This window comes from Pteronotus mesoamericanus, unplaced genomic scaffold (assembly GCF_021234165.1).
Source record: "Pteronotus mesoamericanus isolate MK-2021 breed Mesoamerican mustached bat unplaced genomic scaffold, CSHL_Meso_final contig_256, whole genome shotgun sequence".
Lineage (NCBI taxonomy): Eukaryota > Metazoa > Chordata > Mammalia > Chiroptera > Mormoopidae > Pteronotus > Pteronotus mesoamericanus.
In genome coordinates this window covers 602,636-629,289 of record NW_026555108.1, presented here as the reverse complement: position 1 = coordinate 629,289, position 26,654 = coordinate 602,636, and the positions used below count along the sequence as shown (strand labels likewise).

At 53.1% G+C, this 26,654-nt stretch overlaps 1 protein-coding gene across 4 annotated transcripts; it reads left to right on the top strand.

The window, feature by feature from the left end:
- Nucleotides 1-379: 379 nt before the first annotated feature.
- AMER1 (APC membrane recruitment protein 1) lies at nt 380-24,091 on the top strand. Of its 4 annotated transcripts, none has more exons than XM_054574242.1 (2): nt 380-412; nt 20,485-24,091. In XM_054574242.1, exon 2 carries the CDS (start codon nt 20,583-20,585, stop codon nt 24,018-24,020), a length of 3,438 nt encoding a protein of 1,145 aa, XP_054430217.1. In that variant the 5' UTR covers nt 380-412; nt 20,485-20,582; the 3' UTR covers nt 24,021-24,091. The 4 variants fall into 4 exon arrangements, with proteins under 4 accessions (XP_054430217.1, XP_054430219.1, XP_054430218.1 ...); XM_054574244.1 differs by lacking the exon at nt 380-412 and adding an exon at nt 1,038-1,066; XM_054574243.1 differs by lacking the exon at nt 380-412 and adding an exon at nt 8,762-8,868.
- The last annotated feature ends 2,563 nt before the right edge of the window (nt 24,092-26,654 follow it).

Genomic DNA, 26,654 nt, shown 5'->3' with positions numbered 1-26,654 from the left:
TGTGGGGATGTGGATGTGCAGTGAAAGAGACACCAGGTGAAGGAATGAAAGAGGAAAGCCCAGATAATCTGTACCTGGGAAGCACTATAGATGTTCAGAGGTCTTTCTGGGAGCTGCTTTGACAGCCCCCGTACATCATCGTCTACCACTAGGGAAGACAGGCTTGGAATGGGGTCATGAACTGACTTGCCTCTCCTACCTCTTCCCTCCTCCACTCTCCCTAGCTCCTAGTGGCTGAACTGGACATCTAGCGCCGTGGTCTTGCCCCACTCAGCTTCCAGACTTTCATCCTGATGCATTTTTGGAAAGCGATGCAACTGTTCATCTGCAAGGAGTGAGAGAACTAAAGGGGCCGGGCTGTGAGCATAGACACAGGGCTTCAGGGCAGGCAGCCCCACCTCTGTCCTTACAGGTGAGTTCTCCTTGCTCTTCCCCTGACCCCCAGCCCCTTATTCAAGTCCCTTGGGGACCAGGGGTCAACCCCATCTCCTATAGGCTCCCAGGAAAGTGTCCCCTTCGAATGGGGCCTGGCCAGGGTGGCCTCCCCTGTGGCATCTGAGACACAGATTCTCTGGTTGACCCATGAAAGCATGTGGATGCTCTGAGAATTTCAAAGGACTTGTGCTTGTGGAGGCTGTAGGAGCATACCATCTTCTAGACAGAGAGGAAGGGCCGAAACTCTTAACTCCATTTCCCTGATGAGCAGATTGAGAGCCTAAGGGAAGCGCCTGTGTTATCAGCTATTCTATTTCCAGTCGCCTGCGTTGCTGGTGGGCAGGGACAACTTGGAGGCCTGGTGCCTTTGTCCCTTCAGCTCCCCAGGCCTAACCGTTCCCATCCAGACAACAGGCGAGGGGTTGGAAAGGATCCTCTCAAATTCTGATGATGAATCTTCTGAGGCATGAGGAGGAGGCAGAGGTGATGTCACTGTTCCTGGAGTGTAATCTCTCCCTTGGCCTCTACTCTCTTGTTGGCATTTGTCCCAGCTGATAACCGAGTCTCCCCCCACCGCCAAACCCCGCTACAGCCACCAGCTTCCAAGAAAGCTAAGTCTTAACCCTTGCAGGTAAGCCAGGGCCCCTTCTCTCCCTCCTTCTCTCTGTCTCTCCCTGTCTCCTCCTGACTTCCCTTTCCTTCCTGCTGACTTCCCTCCCTCCCTCCTTTGCTTCCTCCCTCCCTTCCTTCCTGGCGTTGCTGTGAGCCTGGGCCTGGCTTTGCTCTCCACATGCCACTGATCAGTCTGGATTCTCTCCTGCAATGGAAAAATTATTTTTCTTTATTCAGAAAGGTGGCCTCCATGCCCTGGCTGGTGTGGCTCAGTGGACTGAGCAGTGGCCTGCAAACCAAAGGGTCACTGGTTCAATTCCAAGTGTAGGGCACATGCCCTGGTTGAAGACCAGGTCCCCAGTAGGGGGCGCGCGAAATGCAACCACACGTGGATGTTTCTCTCCTTCTCTCCCTCCTTTCCCTTCTCTAAAAATAAATAGATAAAATCTTAAAAAAAAACACTTATTAAAAAAAAAGAAAAAAGAAAGGTGGCCCCCAAAGACTAGATCCAAAGTGCAAAATGGCCTGTTGGACTTCAGAAACCAAAGAGATCCCTTTCACCTGCTATCTTGAGGGAAAGTATGATGGAAGAGGTGGTATTTGATCTGGCGTGGAATGGTGGAAAGGGTTTTAATCAGTACAGAGGAAAGAAAAGGTATTAGTGGGGGGGAACTCGGAGAGCAAAGACATAGAAGTGTGAAAAAGCAGGGCAGCTTGGGTTACCAGCTAAGTTTGGTTCAAGTTCAATGTATTTGAATAAGAACTAGGCCAGCAATGAGACTGGGGAAGGCCCTAAATACTCTGGTCTTTTGGACTTGAAGATTTAAGTTCTTGCAATGGGGTAAGCACAGTCAGAATGGCTTGCTGAATGTATGCAGAATATGTTCTCTGATATCCCAGGGCAAATCTGGCAGCATGACTTTTTATTTTTTTTGAGGAGATATAATTGGCGTAGAACATTATATTAGTTTCAGGTGTACAACATAATGATTCGATATTTGTATATATTGTTAAATGATCACAATAAGCCTGGTTAACATCTGTCACCAGACATAGTTATGGAATTTTTTTCTGTGGTGAGAATTGTTAAGATCAACTTTCAAATATGCAGTACAGTATTAGTTATAGTCACCATGCTGTAAATTACCTCCCCATGACTTATTTATTTTATAACTGGACCTTTGTAACTTTTGACCCTCTTCACCATTTCACCCACCCCCTCACCATGCCTCCGGCAACCACCAATCTGTTCTCTGTCCCTCTAAGGCCATTTTATAAAATTTTAGATTACACATATAAGTGAGATTACACGTTATTTGTCTTTCTCTATCGGATTTATTTCCCTTAGCGTAATGCCCTCAAGGCCCATCCATGTTGTTGCAAATGGGAAGATTCTGTTTTTTATGGCCGAATATGCATACAGTATATATACAGCGCATTTTCTTTATCCATTCATTCATAGATGGACACTTAGGTTGCTTCCATGTCTGGGTTATTATAAAAAATGCTTCAGTGAAGATGGGGATGCATATATCTTTTCGAGTTAATGTTTTCATTTTCTTTGGGTAAATACCTAGAAGTGGAACTGCTGTATCATACAACAGTTCTATTTTTAATTTTTTAAGGAATCTCCATACTGTCTTCCATACCTGGCAACACCAATGTGCATTCCCACCAGCAGTGAACAAGGGTTTCCTTTTCCCCTCATCCTTGCCAGCACTTGATATTTCTTCTCTTTTTGATAACAGCCTGATTTTAACAGGTGTGAGGTGATATCTCATTGTGGTTTTGATTTACATTTCTTTGTTCATTAGCCATATTGAGCACCTTTTCATTCACCTGTTGGCCATCTGTGTGTTTTCTTTGAAAAAATGCCTATTCTGATCCTCTGTCCATTTTTTTAAATCCTCACCCGAGGAGATATATTTATTGATTTTATGGGGGGGGAGGAGAGAGAGAAACACCAATGTGAGAAACTTTGATCTGTTGCCTCCCACACACGCCCCAATCAAACCCACAAACTTTTGGCGCACAGGATGATGCTCCAACCAACTGACCACCGGGCCAGGGCCTCTGGTCATTTTTCAATCAGACTGTTGTTTGTTCTTTTTTTTGTCATTGAGTTGCATGAGTTCTTTATGTCTTTTGACTGTTAACCCTTTTATCAGATATATGGTTTGCAAATATTTTCCCCCATTTTGTAGGTTGCCTTTTAATTGTTTTTGATGCTTTCCTTTGCTGTGTGCCCAGGCTTTTTAGTTTGATGTCGTTCCATTTGTTTATTTTTGCTTGGTTACCTTTGCTTTTGGTATTAAATACAAGAAAATCATTACCAATACCAATGTGAAGAAGTGTATTGCCTCTATTTTGTTCTAGGAATTTTACAGCTTCAGGTATTACAGTGAAGTCGTTAATCCACTTGGAGTTAATTTTTGTGTATGTGTAAGATAGCGGTCCAGTGTCCTTCTTTTGAATGTGGCTATCCAGTTTTTCCAACACTATTGATTAAAGAGATTGTCCTCTCATTGTGGATCGTGGCTCCTCTGACATAAATTAATAGACCATATATGCATGGGTTTATTCCGGCAGCATGAATCTAACCACTCTCTTGCAAGCAGAGAGCATTTGACGAATTATTTGTGCACCTGTCGTTTCACTTACTTCTGGAACAACTTTGTAAGGTAAACGGAACAGTTTTTGCACAGACGTGGAAACTAAGGTCCAGGGGAGGAAAGGAGTTCGTCTAAGATCACACAGTAAGGCAATGGTAGAGGCAGGACTCGAACACACTGGGCTCCTTGTTGCTCACACCTGGGCTCTTCCCAGTATGGCGTGTTCCACCTCAAGTGTGAGTGGGAGCACTGGAAAGGGCGGGGGGCAACCCTGACTTCTCTTCACAGGCCTGCGCAGCGCGTGTGCAGGGCTCTCTCTCACTGAGAGAGGTGGCGTCCCGTTAGCTGTCAGAGGCTGTAGCCCTGGCCCCCGTGACAGAGCTGACACTAATGACTGCTATGGCAAGTCAGGTAAAGGTGGCAGTGTCAGGCACAGGCCAAAGGCGCTGGGGCAAGTGCAGAGTGAGGGGTAGGGTGTGTGAGATGACTCTCCCTTTCCCTACCTTTTCTGGTTATTTCCCAAACCTACAGGGGCTTCACTGTTTCTCTAACCCCAGAGAGCCCTGTTCTTCCATCTGCTTGACCAAGATGCAAGATAAACAACCATTTGCTTCATCCTGTTCCCTCCCGACCTCTGTCCACCTACAGTCACAGAAGACATTCGCTTCCAGACACGCGTCTCCTTGCTGGCTCCTGCTTTGCCAGTCTCTTCCCAGCGCAGCCTGCCTCTTCCCAGGAGGCAAGCAGAGGCTGGGCTGATGGCAGGGTCCAGTCCAGTGACCCCTGCAGCGCCCTCACCAGCAGTTCCTGCACCTCCCTGACTCTCACAACACCATCTCCCTTCCATTTTACCACCGTTCCCTTGTCCTCACCTAGAACTGCAGGTCCCCTTTCCCAGCCAGAATTGCCTACTCTTCCAGAAGTGCCATCCCTAGAACTCTGCAGTTTGACCCCACAGGATCTTCCATTCTTTCAGGCCACAGAGATTTATTGAGGCCCACTCTGTGCCACACTCCAAGTTTCAGGCACCACATGATTCTCTGCTTTCTATCCATTTGCTCCCCTCCCGTGTATTCACTTCCCTGTTGACTCAGTCACTTGAGTCGTTCACCTGGTAACACAATAACTTTGGATCAAGCCATCATCCTCTCCTAGACGGGGCTAATGAACACCATAGAAGGAACTGAAATAACGAATTACCCTAGAAATCTGAAGAGATAATGCATATTGAACATTTACTATGTGCTAGGCATTGTGCTCAGTAATCACTAAGCAGGGACTAACTCATTGAATTAGCCTTCTTTTACTCATGCACACTTTGTAGAGAAAAAAAACTGAGGCACATAGGTTACACAACTTGCTCAAGGTCACGTAACTTGCTCAAGGTCACGTAGCTAGGCATTAGGATCTCGTGTAACTGAATAGGATTGCTCTACATTCCTGGGGTGCATCCCAGCTAGGCCTTTATCAACTTGCCCATTCTGTGTAGTAACTATTTCAAACTGTGTCCAATATAAGCAAGCTTCCTTGAAACTCCCCCACTATTGCTCTGCCTCTCCTTTGGGGACTTTTCTGTTGACCTCCCAGAGCAGGTAGAGGTCTTCGGATATTACACCTTTACCTGCCCATAACAACAAACTCCAGTGCACCCATCCATCCTTTCCTCTTGTCTTGGTCCCTCCTCCCAGCCAAGGCTAACTCATCTCTAGGCGCTCTTGATCCCATCCCCCCACCTATCTAGGGCCCCCCACCCATTACTTATGTTGCCTCTTGTATCTTCAACTTGACCGATTTTTCCCCCTTGACACATAAACAAGCTCATGTCCTTCCATCTTCTAAAAACAAACCCAAACCCCAGGGCCACTTCTTGCTACTGTCTCTTTGCAGTCAAACTTCTGGAACAAGGAAGCTGCATGTAGTCTCTCTTTCCTCACAGACCATTCTCTTGACCCACCACTTCAGTCTGGTGGACACCCTCAACCCTGCTCCTACTGGCCTTGGCCACATCCCCAGTGACTTCCCAGATCCATGTCCAATGGCAGCTTTTCTAGCTTGTTGGACTTCTGAGCAACACCTTTCACGTACACTCTTGGTAATACTGTCTTTCATAAAACCCCATGTCTTCCACGGCTTTCGGGGGGGCCAGCACTCCAGGCTCTAGTTTTGCCTTGCCAATCCCTCATTCTCAGGGCTTTTGTGGGCGCCTGGTGTCATCACCAACGAATCAATTCTACCTGCCAAATATATCCAGGATTCAACTGCTTATCACCACCTCCACTGCCTCCGCCCTGGTCTGTGCCACTATCCTCTCTCACCTGGAAAACTATAGGAGTGTCCTTCCTAGTCTCACTTCTCCCTCCTTTAGCTGCTACAGCCTCCTCCAGGGGTGTCCAACCTGCGGGCCGCTTGTGGCCTGCAGTGGCTATGAACGCGGCCCAACACAAAACTGTAAATTTACTTACAATCTTTTTTTGCTCATCAGTTTTTGTTAGTGTTTGTGTATTGAATGTGTGGCCCAAGGCAACTCTTCTTCTTCCAGTGTGGCTGAGAGATGCCAAGAGGTTGGACACCCCTGTGACATTTCACTAAAAGCATGGCAGCCCTCAGCTCAAAGTCCTGCGAAGTCTAAAGTCTTTAAAATTACTCACGAAGCCATACACCATCTGCCTCCCGTGTCCTCCCTGACGCCCCTTTCCTACGACTTTCCCTCATACTCACTTTGCTCCACCCTCTCCCCCGCCCCATCACCCTTAATGTGCACATACGCGATCTTCTCCTGAGACCGAAAACTATCAAGACCAAGGAGAAAGGCACCCAGCTAGGAGACCGCTGTAGTATGACCAAGACTGCTTTCATTTTCCTGAAGCCCTATTTCTTTTGGGCCCAACCTAATGTCCAATGTCTGTCAGGCCCAAAACTGACAGATATGACTGAATATTTGGCAAGTGAGCAGAGGACACAGAGGACTACCTCCTGTGACAAGAGCAGGGAAACAGCGCTCCCTCCCCTCACGGTTGCTTCAAGCCCACCACTTGACTACGTGTGCACTTCCTCTCTTTCTGACGCTGTCCTGCCCCTGTGTTTCCCTGGGCTCCAGATTTGGAAACTGCCTTCTCCCAGTTGTAATGTTTGGTCAACTTCAGCGAAACCAAGCATTCTGGGTGAAGTGTGAATAGGTGGGAAGCAACCAGAGGCAGTGAGGAAGCCTACAGAGGAGGTACTGGAAAAAAAGCACTTCCAAATCAGATCCAACAATTGAGAATCAGGACTTTGCAAAGCAAGAAACCACAGCTCTAGGGAAATAGTATAGCCCAGCCAATCAAATGGGGGAAACTGAGGCTAGGAAGGAGAATGTACTTGCCCAGCAAAGTCCCACAGTGAGCCAGCCAGTGGCAGCTCCCTTCCCCCTGCCATTTACGTAGACTTGGGACTAGAATAGGAGGTCTGACATTCAAATTGCTGATTTTTGTTAGAGATGTAAAGAATGTCACAGAAGGTCATAGAACACCATGGAATGTTACAGGGAGAGTTGAGTTGAACAGTCAGAGCTGGAAGAGATCAAGGCGCTTGACCAGTCTTGCCCCTCCTTGTGGAGATGGAATGATGGACTGGTCAAGGTCATACTTCAAGTCAGCAGCAGAGCCGGGGCCAGATTCCAGCCCAGGCAGCCATGGCAGTGCACCCATGCAGAGACAGCGGTCTTCCTCTCACCAGTTTAGCAGCTGGATCTTTTCAAGGCAGAAAGGACCCAGAAAACCAGCAGAGAACACTCCTGCAACACAAAAATGGCAGGCATTGTGCTCTACTCCCGCCCCCACCCACCGCCCCCCGCATCTCCCCTCAGTCTTTGTTTTTAGATATTCAGAGTTTTATGGCTGGGCCTTCTGGATATTCTTGAACTAGTGGTAGAACTAGATTCTTTGTTGCCTCAGCTCACCTGGCCCTGGAAGCCACGAATGCCACTTAATGCCTTCAGCCTAGTTAGAGACCCAAGAAGCTCAGGCTGCCCCCCTCCCGCCCCCGTCCCAGACACTGCAGCTGGCAAGACTAATACAGGCCTCCTCAGTCCGCCCTCAGCCTTGAAACCTCCAGTCTGGGCTCAGACAAGGTTACCCCCTCCCCTCAGTGTCTACTTTTCAGGGACAGGGAACTGCACAAAACCTGGCTCACCATTAAAAGTTTGAGGGGGCCTCTGTAAACCTTCGGAATCCCGTTGAATCCCGTGAAAGTTGGGAAATTTGGGTGAGGGTCAAACTACGGAAACAGGTCTCCTCAGAGAAGAAAAGTGAAAGCAGCCCTGGACTGGGAGCCCAGGGTTTGGAATTCCTAATCTGCCCCTGTCGCTAGCGGGCTGGGTGACCTTAGGGATGCGCCTCCCCTTCTCTAGGCAGCAGCAGACCCTTTGGTAATGGGTGGAAGTTGGCCTAGATGGTCCCTAAAGGCCCTCGTGTGCCCAAGAGGCGGACGAAACTGGGGCGCGAGAGCTGCCATTGGCTTTCCTGGCAGGTGAGTCCTTCCTTTGAGCGGCCTGGGGGCGCGCGCTGCGGGGCCTTCTCTACGCGTAAGCTTGGGCCCGGCGAGGTTCCAAAGGGCTCTGCAGTCACCCCGGCTCCCCAACCACTCCGCCCCGCCTCTCTCCGCCTGTCTGTCGCTTTGGAATAAACTGCCAGGTGGCGGCCAGGGCGCCACAGCGCGATTGCAGGGCGACCACGGAAATGGGACGAATGCAAAACCGAAACCAGGGCTCCTGCGAGCCCCACCGGGGCGGGACCGGCCCGCGAGCTCGCGGTGTCCCCATACAGCCGCCCGCCTGGCGTGGGGGCGGGAATGGGGAGTCCCTGCGAGGGGTTCTGCACCCTCTCCGCCCCCTGCCAACACCACGCTCAGGCTTATTTGCATTTAAAGAGATACACACGGAGGAAAACAGAGGGCGGGTCGGACACGCCTTCCCGCCGTGGCGATTGGGCCAGACGCCTGCCAATCAGGGCGCGGACGCCCCACCCTGTGGTTGTGGAGTTTTGGGGGGGTTGCGGGGGTATGGGGGAGCTGCCCAGAGCCTGGGGAAGGGGAGCCAGTGCAGGAGGTGACTGGAGCCGCGGCGGCGGCAGAAGCAGCGGTGGCGGTGCTCTCAGCCACAGCACCCGAGGCTCCAGCCTCGGCCAGGGCGGCGCAGCAGACAATAACCGGGCTGGAAAACGAACCGGGCCGGGTAAGCGTTGGGGGCAGCCTGGAGGCTCCGCCTGCCCGCGGTCCGGTGCAGTCCCTCGTGCTCAGCTCTGGCCGCCTGGAGAGGAGCTCTAGGGCTGGGCCGGTCGGCGTCCAGGCCGCTCTCCGCTCCCCTTTGGAACCTGCTTCGAGGACTGTCCGGTGAGGGCCAGAGCAGAGTCCCCTGGGCGCGGGCCACCGAGGCTGGGGGGTGGGGGAAGAGGGCGGGCAGGCGGGCGGGCTAGCCTGGGCCATGCCTCCGGGCTCTCGGGGAGGCGGGGATGAGGCCCGCACGTGCTGCTGCGCGGTCCCAGGAGGGGAGCCACCAGCCAGCACCCCCAGCGGTGCATTTGTAGGCCGGGAGCTCTGCAGCTTTGTTGTAGCACATTAGCTCGAACAGCTATGTTACGCGGGTGTCGCTCACCCAGCAGCCCGGCAGCCGCCCCTCCCCTCCCCTCCTCTGCGCATCTCCTGCCTCTCCCCTCTGCGGACGAAGCCAACGCAGTGGCCTAGGTCCGACGGTCTGGGGTATCTAATCCACACTGTTTACCTTCTCCCTGGAGGAGCACACTTGGGCCTGTAAACTGCCCACTTTCCTTTAGAACCTCGTCCTTGCGGCCCCAACCAGCCGCGCCCCCTACTCCTGGGCCTCACGGCGCATCTGGCGCCCGCCCCCGCGGACTGGCAGGAGTGTCTCTCTCGCTGGACCTTGGGTTACAGCTGCAGCTGAAGCTAGTCCTTGGGTTAGAACTGCAAGGCCGCTTTGTCTCCCCCCTCGCCTCGCCTCCTCTCCCCTCGGAGGGCACTGGCCGCGTTTTTCTCTCTAGCCTCCCGTTTAAAAATAGTGATAAGCACGGTGCTGGGAGGGGGTTTCTGTGTCAGGGGCCGAGGGAGCAATTATTGTAGTAGGGAAAGCACCGTCTGAGTGTTGTGAGAGAGCTAGAGAAGCAGACAAACCCTCCAACTTCGCAGTTACTTAAAATACCCAGCCCGCCGGGCCGCTGTCATTGTCTGCTGCAGACATTTCTGACACTGGTGACCGCCCGACTTTGCCTGGGCTCCCTGGCCGTGAGGGGCTGTGCCCACCAGGCAACACAGACCAGGCGTCCGGTCGGCAGCTGGACTGGCCCCGCACAGTCGGCCTCCTTTTTGGCCAGGCTCTTCTTGGCCTGGGCCTCGAGGTCAAAGCGAGCTTTGTCCCGCACGCAAACACCTCCCTCTGCGGCTCTGCCCTCCTGCTGCATCCGCGTGGGTCTGGGCAGGGTGAAGGGCACTGCGTTGTTGGAATCCCCACCCCACACCTGGGGATTCCAGCTGAGCCCCCTCCCCCAGTGCGGCTCCCCTCCTTCGGCCCCGCCCACCGCTCAGTCACTGCACCGTGGTGTGCCTCTGGCAATGGACTCCAGGCCTTTCTGAGGATCGGGACAGAAGGAGCAACCCAGGAGCTTGGCAAGCCCTTCTTGGACCTTTGACCAACCTCTGAGGGTGGAGAACCATTTGAGAGGAGACAGTGAGACCCAGTAAATCCCTCACATGGGAAGAAGGCTTGCTGGGGACTTTTGTGACACCAGCAAGTACTGCAGATACCACCCTGCACTCACCTCCTCCCACCTTGACCAGTGCCAACACAAACCCCCTAACTTGGCAGCTGGGCATCTCCAGCCCAGGGCCGGACCAGCCCGCTGCCCTGCCTCAGACCAACAGCCACCCAACACATCCACCCTATGTAACTCCCCTCCCCACACCCGAAGCCACTCACCCAGCATGTCCAAGTTCTCTTTCCTCTCTGGCCCCAGCTCTGGGCCCTTCTCAGGGCCTTCCCTGCCTGCCTCTTGTGACCCCATGATGACCTTCTCTTTCTCAGAACTCTTCCAAGCTGCCTGAGTCCCTTGGGCATTTGAGGGCTTATAGTATAATAGGAAGCAAACTGTAATTAAGTATCCCTGCCACATTGTCACCCTGATATCACGGATGTCTGAGTTCTCCCCGGACCCCTCAGAAGGGTAAACGAAACCTGGAACTCAGGCACCACCCCCTCAAAGCCTAGCAATGCATAGCAGTTAAGGAATGCTTCAGAAGGGCTTGCTTTTTTTGTAGAGCTTTCAAGAAAACCTTTACCTCGCCGACTTGCACTTGTCCTGATCCATATAAAAGTGATTAGAGAAATGATACTCAAAGCTCGGGTATTTATGGACTATGCTTAATGAGGATGGAGAAAGGGGATGGGTTGAAATTATAAGGAAAAACATAAATCCCGGTATCTCCCTTCAACAGAAGCCTCCGTACCTGAACTGCCCAGACCCCAGAGTGCACATACCTTTGGTTGCTGATTTGTGAGCCTAGAAGCAAACCATGGAGAGATGGAAGATTTCTACATGCTGGGGGCTCATCCTGGGAAGCTTTCAGAAAGTAGAGGGGTTTGACCAGGCAAAGGGCAGTGGTGTAAGCAAAATGAGGAATTGGGACGGGCTGATTGGCAGGCTGGCCGACTGAGGTGACTGAGTATTTTCTAGTTGAAACTGTATGGCTCTGAGGTGGTTGGTGCCCAGTGGTGCGGGCTCCCAAATGCCAGGCTGTGGGATGGGAATATGATCACAGGAAAGGGACCATCGAAGAATGGGAGTTAGGAGGTTTTGATTTGTGCATGCATGTGTGCATGCATGCGTGTATGCGTGCGTGTAAATATGCCACAATAATTTGGAGTTGTAGCAAGGGTTTTAGAGTGGGGTCTTAGGGGAGGATTAGAAGCAGGCCATAACTCCGGCAGGTGAGAGACCACCTTTGGATCTGGAAGTAGAACTGGGGGGTTAGGCTATATCTAGAGGGGCACTGTACCATGTCAGCCTCCCTTCTGCCCTGTTGGGGTTGGGGAGCAGGATGGAAAGAGCCTGGAGCCTGCATACCGGCGTTGTGGAAGCTGAGGCCTGGGTGCTGATTCCCTTCCTTCCAGCTGCACAGACCTCTGGGGAGCGCCAGTTTGGACTTCTGTGCTTAGATACTGGAATCCCGAGCCCTAGAAAGCAACAAGGACTTGCTTCAGGTCGCACAGCATTTATGAACAGGGGGACAGGCTGCTGCCTCTGGTGCAGTGGCTATTTCCGCTGTATCCCACTGTGTCCAACGGCCTTCATTCAACACACATCTCATCACGCAACCCCTCATCTCGCCTCACCCATTCCTCAAGAGTGAAAGGGTGCTAGGTTAGCTCGGGGGCCTCATCTGGGAGCCCCTCCTCCCCTAACATGACTCTTTTGTACTTCTTGATCTTGGTCTGCAGCCTGTCAAGGGCTGAAAGTTTCAGAAGGGAGGGAGGTCGTTGGAAGATGCTGGCAGTCTGACGATTGCCTCCTAGCATAGTGGAGCTGTGAAAAATTCCTCAAGAAGCATTACATTTACGCTCTTGGAAAGTGGGGGGCGGGAGGGGTGTGGACAGGGGAAAGTGCTCTGCTCTGCCAGTCCAGGGGAATAAGGCAATGAGAGGAGCAGCAGCAAGTCAGGCAGGTCACTGGCTTGCTTACGAAACCGAAGAGGAAGGAGGGGCTTCCAGCCCGCTCACTTGTGGACAGGCTACTCCAGGCTAGAAGAGGACATTCCCAGCAGCATTATTCCCTAAGTTCCCCTGCTTTGAGTCCTGTCCACGCAGTTAAAATACGTGATCAAGGTAAAGTTCCCAGAGGTGGCATTTCATAGCCTTCCTGCATCACTGCACCCGTGTTGCTGCCAGGAAGTTCTTTCTCAGAGCTAATATGAGTTTCTCATGCTGTACTTACACTGTGTGTGTGTGTGTGTGTGTTGAGGGTGGAGTTGAGGGCAGCTGGCCACCGTTGCTCTTCTCCTTAACCATCCATTGGGGAGATTTCCTGGGTGTTAAACCATCTCCCCAACCTCCAACTTCTGTCCTCTGAATTAAATAATCACAGAGCCTTTCCTCTCCTGTCCTCGGTGTTATTTTTCAAACCTGTGCATGTGTAAGTGGACTTCTGGCAAAGCAGAGAGGGGAACCAGAACCACTGCAGAGGTGCAGAGCCAGCTGAATGAGGGTGCGCCGCTCCCCCACACCTCCCCTCCAGGGTTTGGGGGTAACATGGACAATGGAGAAAATGGCTCAAGGGGTCTTGGTAGAGTTAGAGGCAGACATGCTGGTGCTGTGGGGGTCTTTGCGACCCTTTGATCTGCATTTCTTGTTGAAGAGCCTTCATTGCTTTCATCTGCAGGATTTTTTCCCCTGCTTGCCTTCCAAGCAGACACTCACCCCCCTCCTCCAGCCAGCACTCCTCAGCCTGCCCTGTTGGGGCTGCAGCTTTTCTCTGAGGGCTGCAGTGGGCCTGTTGGGGTACCCCTCCTCTCCGGTCAAAAGGAAAATATTCACAGGCTACGCCTAGGACATTTTGAAAGAGTAAAACGTCGGGCAGAGTCGTGGGGTGCGGGCGTGAGGAGTGAGGCTGGGACGCAGTGCATCTCAGTCCTGCGGTGGTGGACTGGGCTCAGCAAGCCAGGGACCTAGGCCTCCCAGAGAAGCCTAGGGCCCCCTAAATAACATGCTCCCACCGTGCCTCATGACTCAGCAGGCACTAGGAATGTGGACACAGGACTACCCTTCTCCCCGGCTTCTTCTCACTAAACCTTGGGCAAGTGGGCCTCCAGGTCAATCTCTCATTTCTAGATGGGGAAACTGAGGCCCAGAACAAAGAAGGGATTTGCCCAATTTCCACAAAAGCACAAAGCTCCTGGACCCCTGAAAATTCAAGGCTTCTTCCTCTAAGTACATTGATCCTGATCCCTCCCAAGCCTGCTTCCTAGCTGGCCCCTCCCATAGGTTATGGTTTGTATATGGGAGCCGATACATAGGAAAGTCAGGGGTCTGCGTTGTTCACTTGGCCCATTTCTTCCTCTGCAGGCTTCCCTCGGCTGCCTCATCACATCTGTTTCCCTGAGGTTAACTGCCCTCTTGTTCTACATCTGAGCTGGGGAGGGCGGTGGGGGGTGGTGCCTGCCTCCTGGCTTGGATCTCACCCTTGCTGTGTTAGTACTGACATAGCGGAAGCCTTACTATGCAGGCATGGCATCCATCTCAGATACATTCCTGTCTAAGGAGGCTTGGGAGCCTGAGAGGGGAGTGGCAAGTAAGAGGCTCTAAGAATCCCTGTTGTTCCAGGCGAGCTGGGCGGGAACCTCAGCAGCCTGAGGAGAAGGCTGGGGCACCAAGAGGAGTCCCCGGGAAAGCCCAATTCTTGGGAGAGGGAGCGTGGATGACCACATTTCGCAGACTGGAGAAGCCTCTGTGTACTGGCGGCTGGAGCTAAGGAGCAGAGGAGTGAGGCTAGGAGTCCTGGCGCGGGGCCTGTACTGAGAGCAAGTCCTGAAGGTCAGGCAAAGGGGCTTGGCCCGGAGCCTGTAGGCAACGTGGAATAATTCGGTAAGTGGAAGAGTAATGCGCTGAAATCAGAGGTGTAAGAAAATCTGGCAAGGGTATGCAGCATGGATGAGATGGAAGGAGATGGAGGGTGGGGCGGGTTTCAGCTTGGACGGGGGACCAGAGGGAGTTCTGCTAAGAGGTTTGTGTCATCTTTAGAGGGCACAGGGTAGCAGCTGAGGAGCTGGGGTGGAGAAGGTGGCTGCCAGAGTCCCCATCACAAGGGTCCTTTATTGAACATCTGCTCTGTACCTCGTGAGCAAGTCGCCCTTGACATTTATCATCGTGAATCCTTACCGCAATCCCCCATGGCGGGTACCATTTTCTTCATTTTACAGATCAGGCATTTGAGCGTCAGAGAGGTTAGCCTGCTTTGTTAAACCCCACAGCCTGTATGGGGTAAAGCTGGCATTTTAGTTGTGGGCTGACAAGCTGCAGCTGAATGGGAATCCAGTTGAACCAGTATTGTCTGAGCTTCTGTGCTCGATGTAGTGAGTGTAAGATAAAGGAGGGTCCATCCCAATGAGATGAATGGACAGACTTGTCAGAATGGATAACCCAAGGCTGAGTGTCTTATCAGCTCAATTGCAAGGCGTCTGGTGGGGGAGTAAGAGACAGAGGGCCCAGTGGGGGTCTCTGCTGCCTCTAGAGTCGGTGCGATGCCCTCTTGAGAGGAGGTGCCCCTCGACAGAAAGGATGAGAAAATTCGTGAGGGGTGCTGGCAGGGGTAGTTTGGGTGGGGCTTTGCCAAGGTACCAGGCTGGGCAGCCCTTTCTTCAGGCCCGGAACAAATGGTTCTGAGACTGGACCTTGTCTGTGGGCTTTAGAAATGGTCGATTAAGTTTCTGATCTTGTCATGGGTCATTTTCTTTAAACAATAGCTCCGATTTTGCATCTTTGTCCCAGTTGGCAGGTTTCTGTTTGAACCTTTTTTTTTTTTTTTTTGGCCCTTCAAACTTACCTCCCAAGGGAAAGGAGAGTAGAGCAACATGTTCCATGGTTTGGGAGTGGGGGCGGGTGTTGCTGATGAGGACAGCAGCCACAGGCTAGGTTGGCAGCCCTTGGATTCTGGTCAGCAGGCCTTTTGGAATGTGCTAGATGAGGCCAAAACAGTGGCAGCCAGTGACGACTGGAAATACTTCCGAGAAGGTTCAGCTGGGCTAGGACAGGGGGGAGATGGGAAGGGGAGATGAAGGCTCCCGTGTGCTGGGCACCTGCATGGTCCCTGCTCTTACTCTTCCTCCTGTGATTGGGGGCTGGCGCGGAGCAGCAGAATGTCATGGAATTGGGATTCAAGAGGCTTGGGAGCTGGTGTGGCTTTCTCCCTATCCCACTGTGTGGCCTTAGGCAACTCTATTCCCGAGCCTAGGCGGTTTCCTTCTATGTGACAAGGAGTTACCATCCCCCACCGGGGCAATTTCTGAGAAGGGCAAATGCCGGGCGAAGGGGGTGGGGAGCGCTTCATAAACTGGTCAGTACCCTGAATTGGGTGAAGGCTGTCTGTTAATTTTCATTTTCTTTGATATTAGTACTTTTAGCTGAGGTTGAATTGTTGACCTTTCTGCCCTGGGCTACAGAATCTGGCTGCTTGAAATTCCCAGATAATCCAGAGGTGTTAGCTAGTAGCTGACTCAGGCCAACTTTTTGGTCCCTGAATATCAAAGTTCAGCTAAAACAGAAACAAAGGCCTCCTGAGAGATAACTACACAGCCGCCCTCCTTTACCATTTGGGGAAACTGAGGTCCAAAGTGGTTTGATGACTTATCCACAGAGCCCCGGAAAGCACCCTACTCAACCCTGACTGAAGTAGTTCTGCTGCTAGAAAGTGTTCAACTATATTTTGAGTAAAATACTTTGAAACTTAATTTGCTGCGTTCTTGAGCCTCTGCTATTTAGTGCATTGTATGTGGTACTTTATGTACATTGGTTTTGTTCTTTACAATAGATTTAAGAGGTAGGCATCTCAATAGCCTCACTTTTCAGTTGCGCAAACTGAAAGAACTTGATTTCCCCCAGGCCAGCAGAGCTGTTTGCAGTACAGAGCTGGCTGTCAGGGGGTGAGGGGCAGGAAGGGGGCTCCCTATCCTCACCATTCCCTCAGCACATCTCCACACACAATGGCAGGGTGGACTCAGAGAGGGCTTGCCCCCAGGAAAACTGCCTAAAGGAGTTCTTAGGAGCTGCAGCTGATTGAGGCCATGCCTCTGAAGCTACGTCATAAATCCACACACTCCTTCCCTCTCTTCTGCCTCCTCTCCATTGGCTGAGCTGGCCCCCAGAATTTGGGCCGGAGCATGGAAGGCTCAGGCTGTAGCTGTTTCCTCTTCACCAACAAGGGTCCCTGAGGTAGATTTGTAGCTGAGCTCCTGTGTTTTGATGCTTCAGGGGGAAGGAAGAAGCTTTGTCCTTGTAGCCAGCCTTCCACTGGTCCCAGAATGGACTGGAGTTGGCCCTGGGGGCAGGGATGGCTACAGCCCACACGCTGCCATCATACCTGCAGCAAGCGGCCCTTGCCCAGGGCCACAGACTAGCCTTAGAGGGTTCCCTTAGTGCGCCAGTCCGCCTGACACTTGGACAGCCACATAGGTTGACAAACCTGAGGGTTGCAGGGCGCTGTGTTTGGCAGGGCCGCTTTCTTCACAGGAACCGTGATGGGAGACAGTCCCCACCTGGGGGAGCTACAAAGCCTCTCCTTTCTTGTCCTCTTTGCCTTCTGCCATATTTGACTCCCCTGGCCAGTGAACTCTGTGGCCTCAAGTAAAAGGCAGCATAGCCCATTGGGGAAGGACAGCGCTGGGACCCAGAGGGGTAGCAAGGAAAGTAGAGAAGAGACCTAGGCCAACAGTGGCTCAGTGAGGCCAGCTGGGTTAGGGGCCACCAGCTATGGGTCATCATTGCCCCCTACTATGCTACTGTCTTGAGGAAAAGCAGACAAGGACACAGCAGTTCTGGGGAGCACCTAGCCCTAGGAGGGGCTAGGCAGGGAGGTGGGAGGTGACACTGTCTCCAGGGTCTTTCTGGCCAGCAGAGAGATGACCCTGGGCCTCTTTAGGAAGAAAACCTAAAGCCCGAGGGAGAGAATCGCAGTCCCAGGACTGAAGCCTCCCTCGTTCACCCATTGCCACCACACAGTCAGAGGCCAATTTAAACTGCCCTCAGGAGAGGCCTGTGCATAAATCCACACACGTGTCTTTAAAATCCCCTTGCACCTGGCTGCTCCTCAGCGTGGGCCAAGACAGCTGGCCCCTCAGGCTCCCCACAGGAAATGGCTCTCCCAAGCGAGCGGCCTTATACACGCGGTCTACTGCCTCCCAAGTAACTGGGGCCTGACCAGGAATGCAGTAATAATAACAGTAAGGCCAATCTTTCCCATTTGCACTGTGCTTTACAGTTTACAAAGTGCTTTTGATGTCTATTATCTTGTCTATACCCCACCCCACTGCAGTGGACTGTGTAGACGGGGATAGATAAAAGAGCTATTTTGATCTCCGCAGAGGGGTGCCTTGCCTGTTTTGGGTCCCCCGTCCGTGGCCCATGGCTCCTTCCACAACATGTTGCAGATGCCTGTGGCAGGGAAGAGGACAATATAGAGAGCAGTGGGCTGGCCTCTAAGCCAATGGAACAAGGAGTAAGGGCAACAGAAGGCCCAAAGGGACTGCCCCATAGCCCTAAACCCGGCAGGACAGTTCAGCCTTCGATTCATGAGGAAATCTAGGCCCATAAGATTTTTCACTTGGCCCTTCGTCTTCCGTGGTGCCAGTTCATACTTGCTCCTGTTACCCATCCCTGTCCCTAAATCACTGCCGTTGCTACTCGCTTCTGTCTGACAAGACTCACATTGAATGTCTCCTCCTCAGAATGGCTTTTCTGAGCCCAAGGGGATGTCTTTTTGCCTTCCAGATTTTTCCTGGGGTAAGATGACAAGGTGACAGGGCAAGGAATGATGACCCGCCACCAAAGCTGAAGCAATAATGGGGAGGGGCTTCTTTAAGGTCTGCATCATGTTGTGCTTTCATATTGTTGCATACAGGACTCTCTTCCAGTTAGCCTAGGAGCTTCCCAAAAGCAAGGGCTAGGGGTTCCCCCTCCTGTCCCGCCTTGCATCACTGGGCTCAATGTCTGTCACTTACTAAATGTTAGGAGAGGTTTGTCTCATGAATTCCCCAGAGGGGAATACAGTTTCACAAACAACAGTACGACGGCCACCCTATCTCTCTCATGCCCACACCATAATGACAATACAGTCAGTAATTTCAGGGCTGAGGTAAAAACATCTGTGTCTTGGAAAGTGGGGGCGGGGTGTTCAAATACATGATAGGGCCCCTATTCCCATCAGACCCCGGGGTTAGGACTCTGAGTGGGGTGTGTGTGTATATGATTGTGTATTTGTGGGAGGGGGGAGGCGCTGTCTATCGGGGCTATCATTTGCAGGGCTAAGCTGGAACAATGTCACGTAAAAACATGTCACACGGGAAAACTACCCTAACCTGAGCAGATGGCAACGCAAATCTTTGCAGAGGGGGGATCTGATGAGGTGGGTTTTTTTCCCTTTTATTTTCTGGATAACCAGCCACTCTCCTCCTCCAAGTTTAATACCCAGTTGTGCAGAGTGCTCCTGATGGAAGCCTGCCTCACGCTGATGCTTCAAATAGCAAGCTAAGCAAGGCTCCATGCACAAAATTAATGTTTGCGAAACAGGACTGGGGCTCCAGGAGGGTTCCTCTAATAAGGTCAGAGGCCAGAGTGTAGCTGACAGCCTCTCCCCACCCCCCGTGCTGCTCCATTGTCTCCCACTGGAGGTGAATGCATGACTTTTATTGTGGTGACAAGCAATCACAGGGCTGATGTGCTGGCCAGCTGCTGCCGGGACAACAGCGGTGCCTACCTCTCTCTGGCTCCCAGCAGCTGTTCTGCCTCCCTTCCCTCATCCTAGCTCCTTGTCTGCCAGTGTCTACTCTGCAGAGAAGGGACATAGAACTTGCGGGTCTTCCCAGGGACGGGTCACTAGGTTGCAGCAGGCTGCTCACCAGTCTAGGCACTGACCAGCCATAGTGACTGGAATAAATACATCGGCCCTGGGAGAGGGGAGGCCTGTGTTGTAGCTTTTTTTTTTGTAGCTAGGGGTGAGTTGTAGCTTTTTTTTTTTTTTTTTTTTTTGCTTCTTTTTATTCCATCTCTGCGGCATTTGGACATTTGGAGGATTGTGAGCCGAGACCAGAAGGGTGTGCCTTGCACCAGGTTTGTTTATTTATTTAGATACATATTCAGAGCCTAACTCCCAGGCCAGGAACATGAATCATATGGAGTTGTGCCTTCAAGGAGTTCCCTCTATAGGTGGGGAGCGAGATAGGGGCCAACATAACGAGGAGAGTAAAGAAGAAACAGCCTGCCTCACGGTTCTAAAGTACGACTTGGGGGTCCCAGTGGCCAAGGGTCACGTTCAAATCTCTTCTCAGCAGGACAGTCAGTGGAGTCTGACCTAGACGTCCCCGACACATAACCACTGTGGGGGAGGCATGGCCAGGCCTCTTTGACTAAGGAGATGAAACGCAGAGAGTTCTGTGCTCCAAGGCCACCACGCATTCTTAGCAGATCCTGGATTGCAGCTCTGGAATGTGGGTCTGTGAGGCTCCTGCTCCAGGTTTCTGAAGGAGCCTGGTCCTGCCGGCAGTTTAAGGGAGCCCGTAGGGAGGAGGTGAAACTTTGGGTGTGCTTCCCTTGCCTTCCCCAGACGAAATGCCTGGGAGAGCCCACGCTGAAGTGAACTCGAGGCCTGGACCCCGCAGAGCTCAGCGAGGACTCCAGGGGCTGTTTTGCTAGAGGCTTTTCAAAAATTCTATGTCGTCAGCGCTGACCTCCCTCCTGCCTTTCCTGCCTCTCCCTAACCTCCCTGCTCTGATAACCCCTCCTCCCACATGCAACAGCACCACCGGGCCTTTCTCACATCTGCAGTTTTCCCTGGCCAGTGCACGGGGGTAGGGGTGACGGCTGCCCGTTGCTCAGTGTAGGGTTTCGCTGCCTTGGGGCCCAGAGGAGGCTGGCCCAGCGAGCCAAGCATATGGACTCCATTAAGGCTTTCCCTACATTTTCTCTTTCTCTCTGGTTCCACTGAAGCCTGAGACCACAGACACCTGTGAAAACAAACCCTGCCTGGCTGCTTGCTCACCAGTACTGTCTCTCTCTCTTTATCTCTCTCATCTCCTCCAGACCCACTGTGATGCTTCCTGACTGATGACGTCATAACAGGGCCCAGAAGCCAGAACGCTGTATTTCCAGCTGAACACACCTGAGTTGTTCCCAACGCCATGGAGACCCAAAAAGATGAAGCTGCTCAGGCCAAGGGAGCAGCAGCCTCTGTGGATACCCAGGACCAAGGGGCAGAGAAAGGAGCCCAGAACAAGGCAGCTGAGACGACGGAAGGGCCAGCGTCAGAGCCACCCTCGTCTGGCCCAGGTAGGCTGAAGAAAACTGCCATGAAACTCTTTGGTGGCAAGAAGGGCATCTGTACCCTGCCTAGTTTCTTTGGAGGGGGACGGAGCAAAGGTTCTGGGAAAGGCAGCTCCAAGAAGGGTCTTAGCAAGAGCAAGACCCACGATGGCCTGAGTGAAGCGGCCCGTAGCCATGAAGACATTGTCAGCGAAGGAACTGGCCTCTCCTTACCTTTGCCTGAGTCACCCTGCCAGCTTCCCAGCTCCCAGAGTGCCCACGGGGCGTTGGAGACAGGCTCCAAACACAAGACGTCTGTAGTTGGAGCCATAGACAAAGCTGGGGCTGAGAAGGTTTCCTCTGTGCCCAAGCCAAAGAAAGGCCTGAAAGGTTTTTTCAGCAGTATTCGCCGTCACCGGAAGAATAAGATTTCTGGTGTTGAGCAGAGGGAGCCAGGGGCCAAGGGGCCTGAGGAGGCCAGAGCCAGGCCTCGCGAGCACGTGAGCTCAGTCCTCCCGTCCCAGGCCGAGGAAACCCTTCAAGACCCGAGAAAGGAAAATGTCAAACCCCAAGATTTCCCTGGGCCAAAAGCTTCTTCAGCCTCAGAGCCTTCTGTGACAGCCACTGAGAAGACAGCCTGTAAAGATCCAGAAAAACCCGTGGGCATCTGTGCATCAGCACTCCTGCAGCCCAATCCTGTCCCTGAAGCCAGCGGCCCAGAAGAGCCCCAGAGCCCAGAAACAGGGGAGAAAGTGGTGGCAGGAGAAGTAAATCCACCCAATGGCCCTGTGGGGGACCAACTGAGCCTCCTGTTTGGAGATGTCACATCCCTGAAAAGTTTTGACTCACTGACAGGATGTGGTGACATCATAGCAGAGCAGGACATGGACAGTATGACAGACAGCATGGCCTCTGGCGGCCAGAGGGCCAATCGAGATGGGACCAAGCGAAGTTCCTGCCTGGTCACCTACCAAGGCGGTGGGGAGGAGATGGCCTTGCCAGATGATGATGAGGAGGAGGAGGAAGAGGAGGATGAGGAGGTGGAATTAGAGGAGGAAGAAGAGGAAGTCAAGGCGGAAGAAGATGAGGACTTAGAATATCTGTGGGCAAGTGCTCAGATGTACCCAAGACCCAATCTGAATATGGGCTACCAGCCCACCACTTCACCAGGCCACCAGGGCTACGTGCTGTTCGACCCAGTTCGGCCTTATCCTGGCCTAGCTCCTGGAGACCTTTTGACTCCTCAGAGTGACCAGCAAGAGTCTGCCCCCAACAGTGATGAGGGATATTATGACTCGACCACACCTGGATTTGAGGACGATTCAGGGGAGGCCCTGGGACTCGTCCGCAGGGAGTGCCTGCCCCGAGACAGCTACAGTGGAGATGCTCTCTACGAATTCTATGAGCCAGATGATAGTCTCGAGGACTCGCCACCCGGGGATGACTGCCTTTATGACCTCCACGGTCGCAGCTCTGAGATATTTGACCCTTTCTTGAACATTGAACCCTTTTCTTCCTCTCGGCCACCTGGGGCCATGGAGACAGAAGAAGAGCGGCTAGTGACCATCCAGAAGCAGCTATTGTATTGGGAACTTCGGCGGGAGCAGCTTGAGGCCCGAGAGGCCCGGGAGGCGCGCGCCCGAGAGGCTAACACCAGGGATGCCTATACACAAGAAGCTCATGCCAGGGACGCTCATGCCCGCGAGGCCCACACCCAGGAAGCTCACGTCAGAGAGACCCGAGGCCGAGAGGCCTATGCCAGGGAGGCTTGTACCCGAGAGACCTGTGCTAGGGAGGCCCAGGCCAGAGAGGCTCGTGCTCGAGAGGCCCAAATCCGAGAGGTCCAGGCGTGGCCAGAGAAGCCCGTCGTGGAGTATCAGAGGAGACCCTTAGGCCCATCGGTGATGGGCCTGGTGGCAGGGACATCAGGGTCCTCTCAGACTTCGCACCGAGGAACCACGTCGGCTTTCCCTGCCACTGCCAGCAGCGAGCCGGACTGGAGGGACTTCCGTCCTCTGGAGAAGCGTTTCGAGGGAACCTGCTCCAAGAAGGATCAAAGTACCTGCCTGATGCAGCTCTTCCAGAGCGACGCTATGTTTGAGCCAGACATGCAGGAAGCAAATTTTGGAGGGTCTCCCAGGAGGGCCTACCCTACTTACTCACCCCCTGAAGAGCCAGAGGAGGAAGAGGTCGAGAAGGAAGGGAATGCCACCGTGAGCTTCTCGCAGGCCCTCGTGGAGTTCACCAGCAATGGGAACCTCTTCTCCAGCATGTCCTGTAGCTCTGACTCCGACTCATCCTTCACTCAAAACCTCCCTGAGCTGCCCCCCATGGTGACCTTCGACATTGCTGATGTGGAACGGGACGGGGAAGGCAAATGTGAAGAGAATCCGGAATTCCACAATGATGAGGACCTCGCAGCCTCCTTGGAAGCTTTCGAGCTGGGCTACTACCAGAAACACGCCTTGAACAGCTACCGCAGCCGATTCTACCAAGGCCTGCCCTGGGGGGTGAGCAGTCTTCCTCGATACTTGGGACTGCCTGGCATGCACCCGCGACCGCCACCTGCTGCCATGGCCCTCAACAGGAGGAGCCGCTCCCTCGACACTGCAGAGACCCTGGAGCTGGAGCTGTCCAGTTCCCACCTGGCCCAGGGCTACATGGAGTCCGACGAGCTTCAGCCTCAGCAGGAAGATTCAGATGAAGAGGAGGAGGAAGAATGGGGCCGAGACAGTCCCTTGTCCCTCTATACTGAACCTCCAGGGGCCTATGACTGGCCTGCCTGGGCTCCCTGTCCTCTCCCAGTGGGGACAGGCCCTGCCTGGATGAGTAGTAGTCAGTCGGATGGGCCTTCTAGCCAGTCTCCCTACGGGCAGGCAGCCTGCTGTGTACCTCCTGTGGCTATGTCAGTATTGCTGTCAGTTCCGGGGCCGGAGCCAAGGGCGCCCGGGGAACCTGGGCCTCAGCTGGCTCGGCCTTCGCACCTACCCCTTCCCATCGGCCCTTGTTACAACCTCCAGCCACAGGCCTCCCAGAGTGCGAGGGCTAGGCCTCGAGATATGCTGCTGCCTGCCAATGAGCCCAGTTGCTCCTCCAGTTCTGGAGGCTTCAGCCCCAGCCCTCTGCCCCAGGCCAAGCCTGTGGGCATCACCCACGGCATCCCTCAGCTGCCCAGGGTCCGCCCTGAGCTCCCACAGCCTCAGCCCATTCACTATGGGGCTTCCAGCCTCGACCTGTCCAAGGAGAGGGCTGAGCAAGGTGCCTCTCTCCCCACCAGCTACTCCTCCACTGCCGTGAAAGGGAACCTAGCTGAGTAGTCATCATCGATGCTGGAGCGGAGGCATGGGGCCTGAGCATGTGAATGGGGATCAGGGGTTGGGCAGAGGGATTGGGGGGTGGGGGTTGCTGTTTAACTTGAAAATCTTTTGGGCCAAGGAAAGCTCCTATGAGTTTTCGCCTTTGCTTTCCCACTTCCCTCTTCTGCCATCTGTGGCCACGTTCAGCTCAAGTACATCTGCCCCGGGAGGCTGCCGCCGCTGCTGTGCTCCGGTTTTTGCTTTCGGGGTTTCTTCTTGTGACCCACGCAGGGTTCGGGATGCTGTAATTTTGTGCCTATTCCAGTTGCCAAGTTAGTGATTATATATAGAGCATGCATCCTTGACACGGGCTGAACCCTTCGCGCCCCCTACCACCTCACCACCCAGCAAGTGATGAACCCCAGATGAACAGCCAGGTCTGCACTGCCTCCCACGTGGGGACAGGGGGCTTGTTTGCTGTTAGCAATGTGAAATAATGGTACAGATCCTCCCCGCCCCCGCTCCGTTCCGTCTTGGCATAGCTGCCACCATTACATCAGATGACTATAATCTATTTGTCCCAGCTAGCTGTCCTTAGAGAGGATCAAGTAGCATGTATCTCACCGCCTACTGCTGTGGACTTTGGCATCATAACCAGATGGGGGCCTTTTAACCTGGCCCGCCGTAGCTTGGGTTGAAGACAAAAATGCTAATCCCCTTAATGGAGTGATCAAATTAATCCAGTTGCAGTTGCAAACAGAAGACAAAATAGGGTTCTCCCACAGACACTGCCATAAGTCTTGAGCTCTGGAATGATAGGATATTTTTTTTCTCCCTTTTCCTCTCTTAAGCTTGTGACTTCCTGAGTTGCAGGTGCTTTTGAATTTTGCTTCTTTTTTGCCTCCAAAGGAAATTTTCATAATCTCATCACAAAGAATACATTCTTTTAATTGAGATACAAGGAGAGAAGCAGCTGAAATTAGGCTTGGCAATAGGGGTTGGGGTTTGGGCAGGTTCCAGGGGGAAGGATGGGAAATGGAGGTCCATTTGTCTGAGGCAACAGGAGAGAGGATTTCAGATTTTGCAGAGCCCGAGGCAACCCAGCTTCTTAGAAGGGAAAATTGCTTCCCCCCCCCAAAAAAATTCCTTGTACCTTGTCCGCCCCTTCATTTGGATGCTGTAAAGAAGCTCTAGACCAGCACTCCCAAGAGACAGGATACCATAGTCATCTAGGCTGCTGTCCTGGACTCTAAAGAGCTTTCACTTTGCAATTAGCCAAGCCCTTAGCATCATCCAAGGACCAGGCTCTGGAGAGGGAAGACTGTGATCTGCCCTCCCTCTGCCAAGCTTCAGGATGCTGACTTATATGGCAGCTGTAGCCCTTATGGAATGAATGGCACCCTCCTTCCTCCTGCATCCACACAGGAGAAAGACAGGATGACATTGCAACAAGCTAATGTTACCGGGCTTGGCCTCTCAGTCATCACCAGTGCGAGAGGTTTCCTTTGACATTTCTTCATTGGGAATCGCAAGTGGAATATCTTTTGCCTGGATGTATCGACCCAGACAAATGATGATCCTTGCGTACCCCCCACGGCCACTCCTGTCCTTGCCCCCGCCCCAACCCATCTTCTTGCCTGTTAAGAGGTCAGCAGAGCTCCCACCATTCCTGAGAGATGGCCATTTGGCTTGGGAATGGACGCTGTTGGCCTCCCGAGTCACAGAGGTGACTTTGTGGGCAAAGTAGCCCTTGACCGGGGATTGTACTGGTCCTTGTCACCCTTTCTCAGATAAGGGTTGGCCCAGTGCCCCTCCCCCCAAAATCAGGCTCAGTTGGTAGAAGCTGTAACCCTGGGAGCATCACATAAGTTTGCATGGCACCAATGCTGCCACTCAAGGGACCCAGACCAGCTCCCCATTTCATCATGAAGAAACGTGTCAGTCATGGCGCTGAAGAACGAAATAGGGTGAGGAAGGCCCTCCTCACACCAAGCACAGCATTCCAGGAGGGAAGTGCCCAAATGCCAACCTTCTGTCCTCTCACCAAAGTTGCCCTGGGAGGGTGGGGCTGACAAATGGCCTGGCAGTTTGGCAGGAAGTAAACACTCACCAAATGCCTTTACAACGGGAAAACCCACTACTTGCCTCCTGTGTCTCTGCTTGTCCTTTAGGGCAGCTCAAGCTCCTGTCTGGATGTGGACTGTGGCAGCCACGGCAGGTAATAGAGCCATCACCAGCCTCCAGAGCTCACTGGGCCATCAGCCTATCTGGGAAGAGCAGAAGTAGGTGGCCAGCCTTTGGCCGCGGGCTGAGAGCTGCCCTCAGTGACGAGAGGGCAGCAAGAGGTGCTGCCTGTGAAGGGGGAAGTCTTAGCCCTGACATACTTTGCTGGCCTCTGGAAGGTTGCGTACCACAGCGTAGGGCCTAGGACTGAGTAGCAGCTTACGGTTTGGACAACATGGCTGCTTGCGAGTCCTTTCACTGCCCCTGGCCAGCCCAGGGACAGGGTCCTCGCTGCCGGAAGTGGGGCAGTCAGGGTGCATGGCTGCAGAAGGAGACTACTTGAGAGTCTCACTTGGGATCTAAGCAGTTGCTGGTGGAAACCCCGCTGCAGCCTAAAAGAGGGAGAAGGACCCGCCTAGGGGCATGTGGTAA

Coding starts and splice junctions, on each gene's coding strand:
- AMER1 (XM_054574242.1), top strand. CDS start 20,583: ATGGAGACCCAAAAAGATGAAGCTGCTCAGGCCAAGGGAGCAGCAGCC.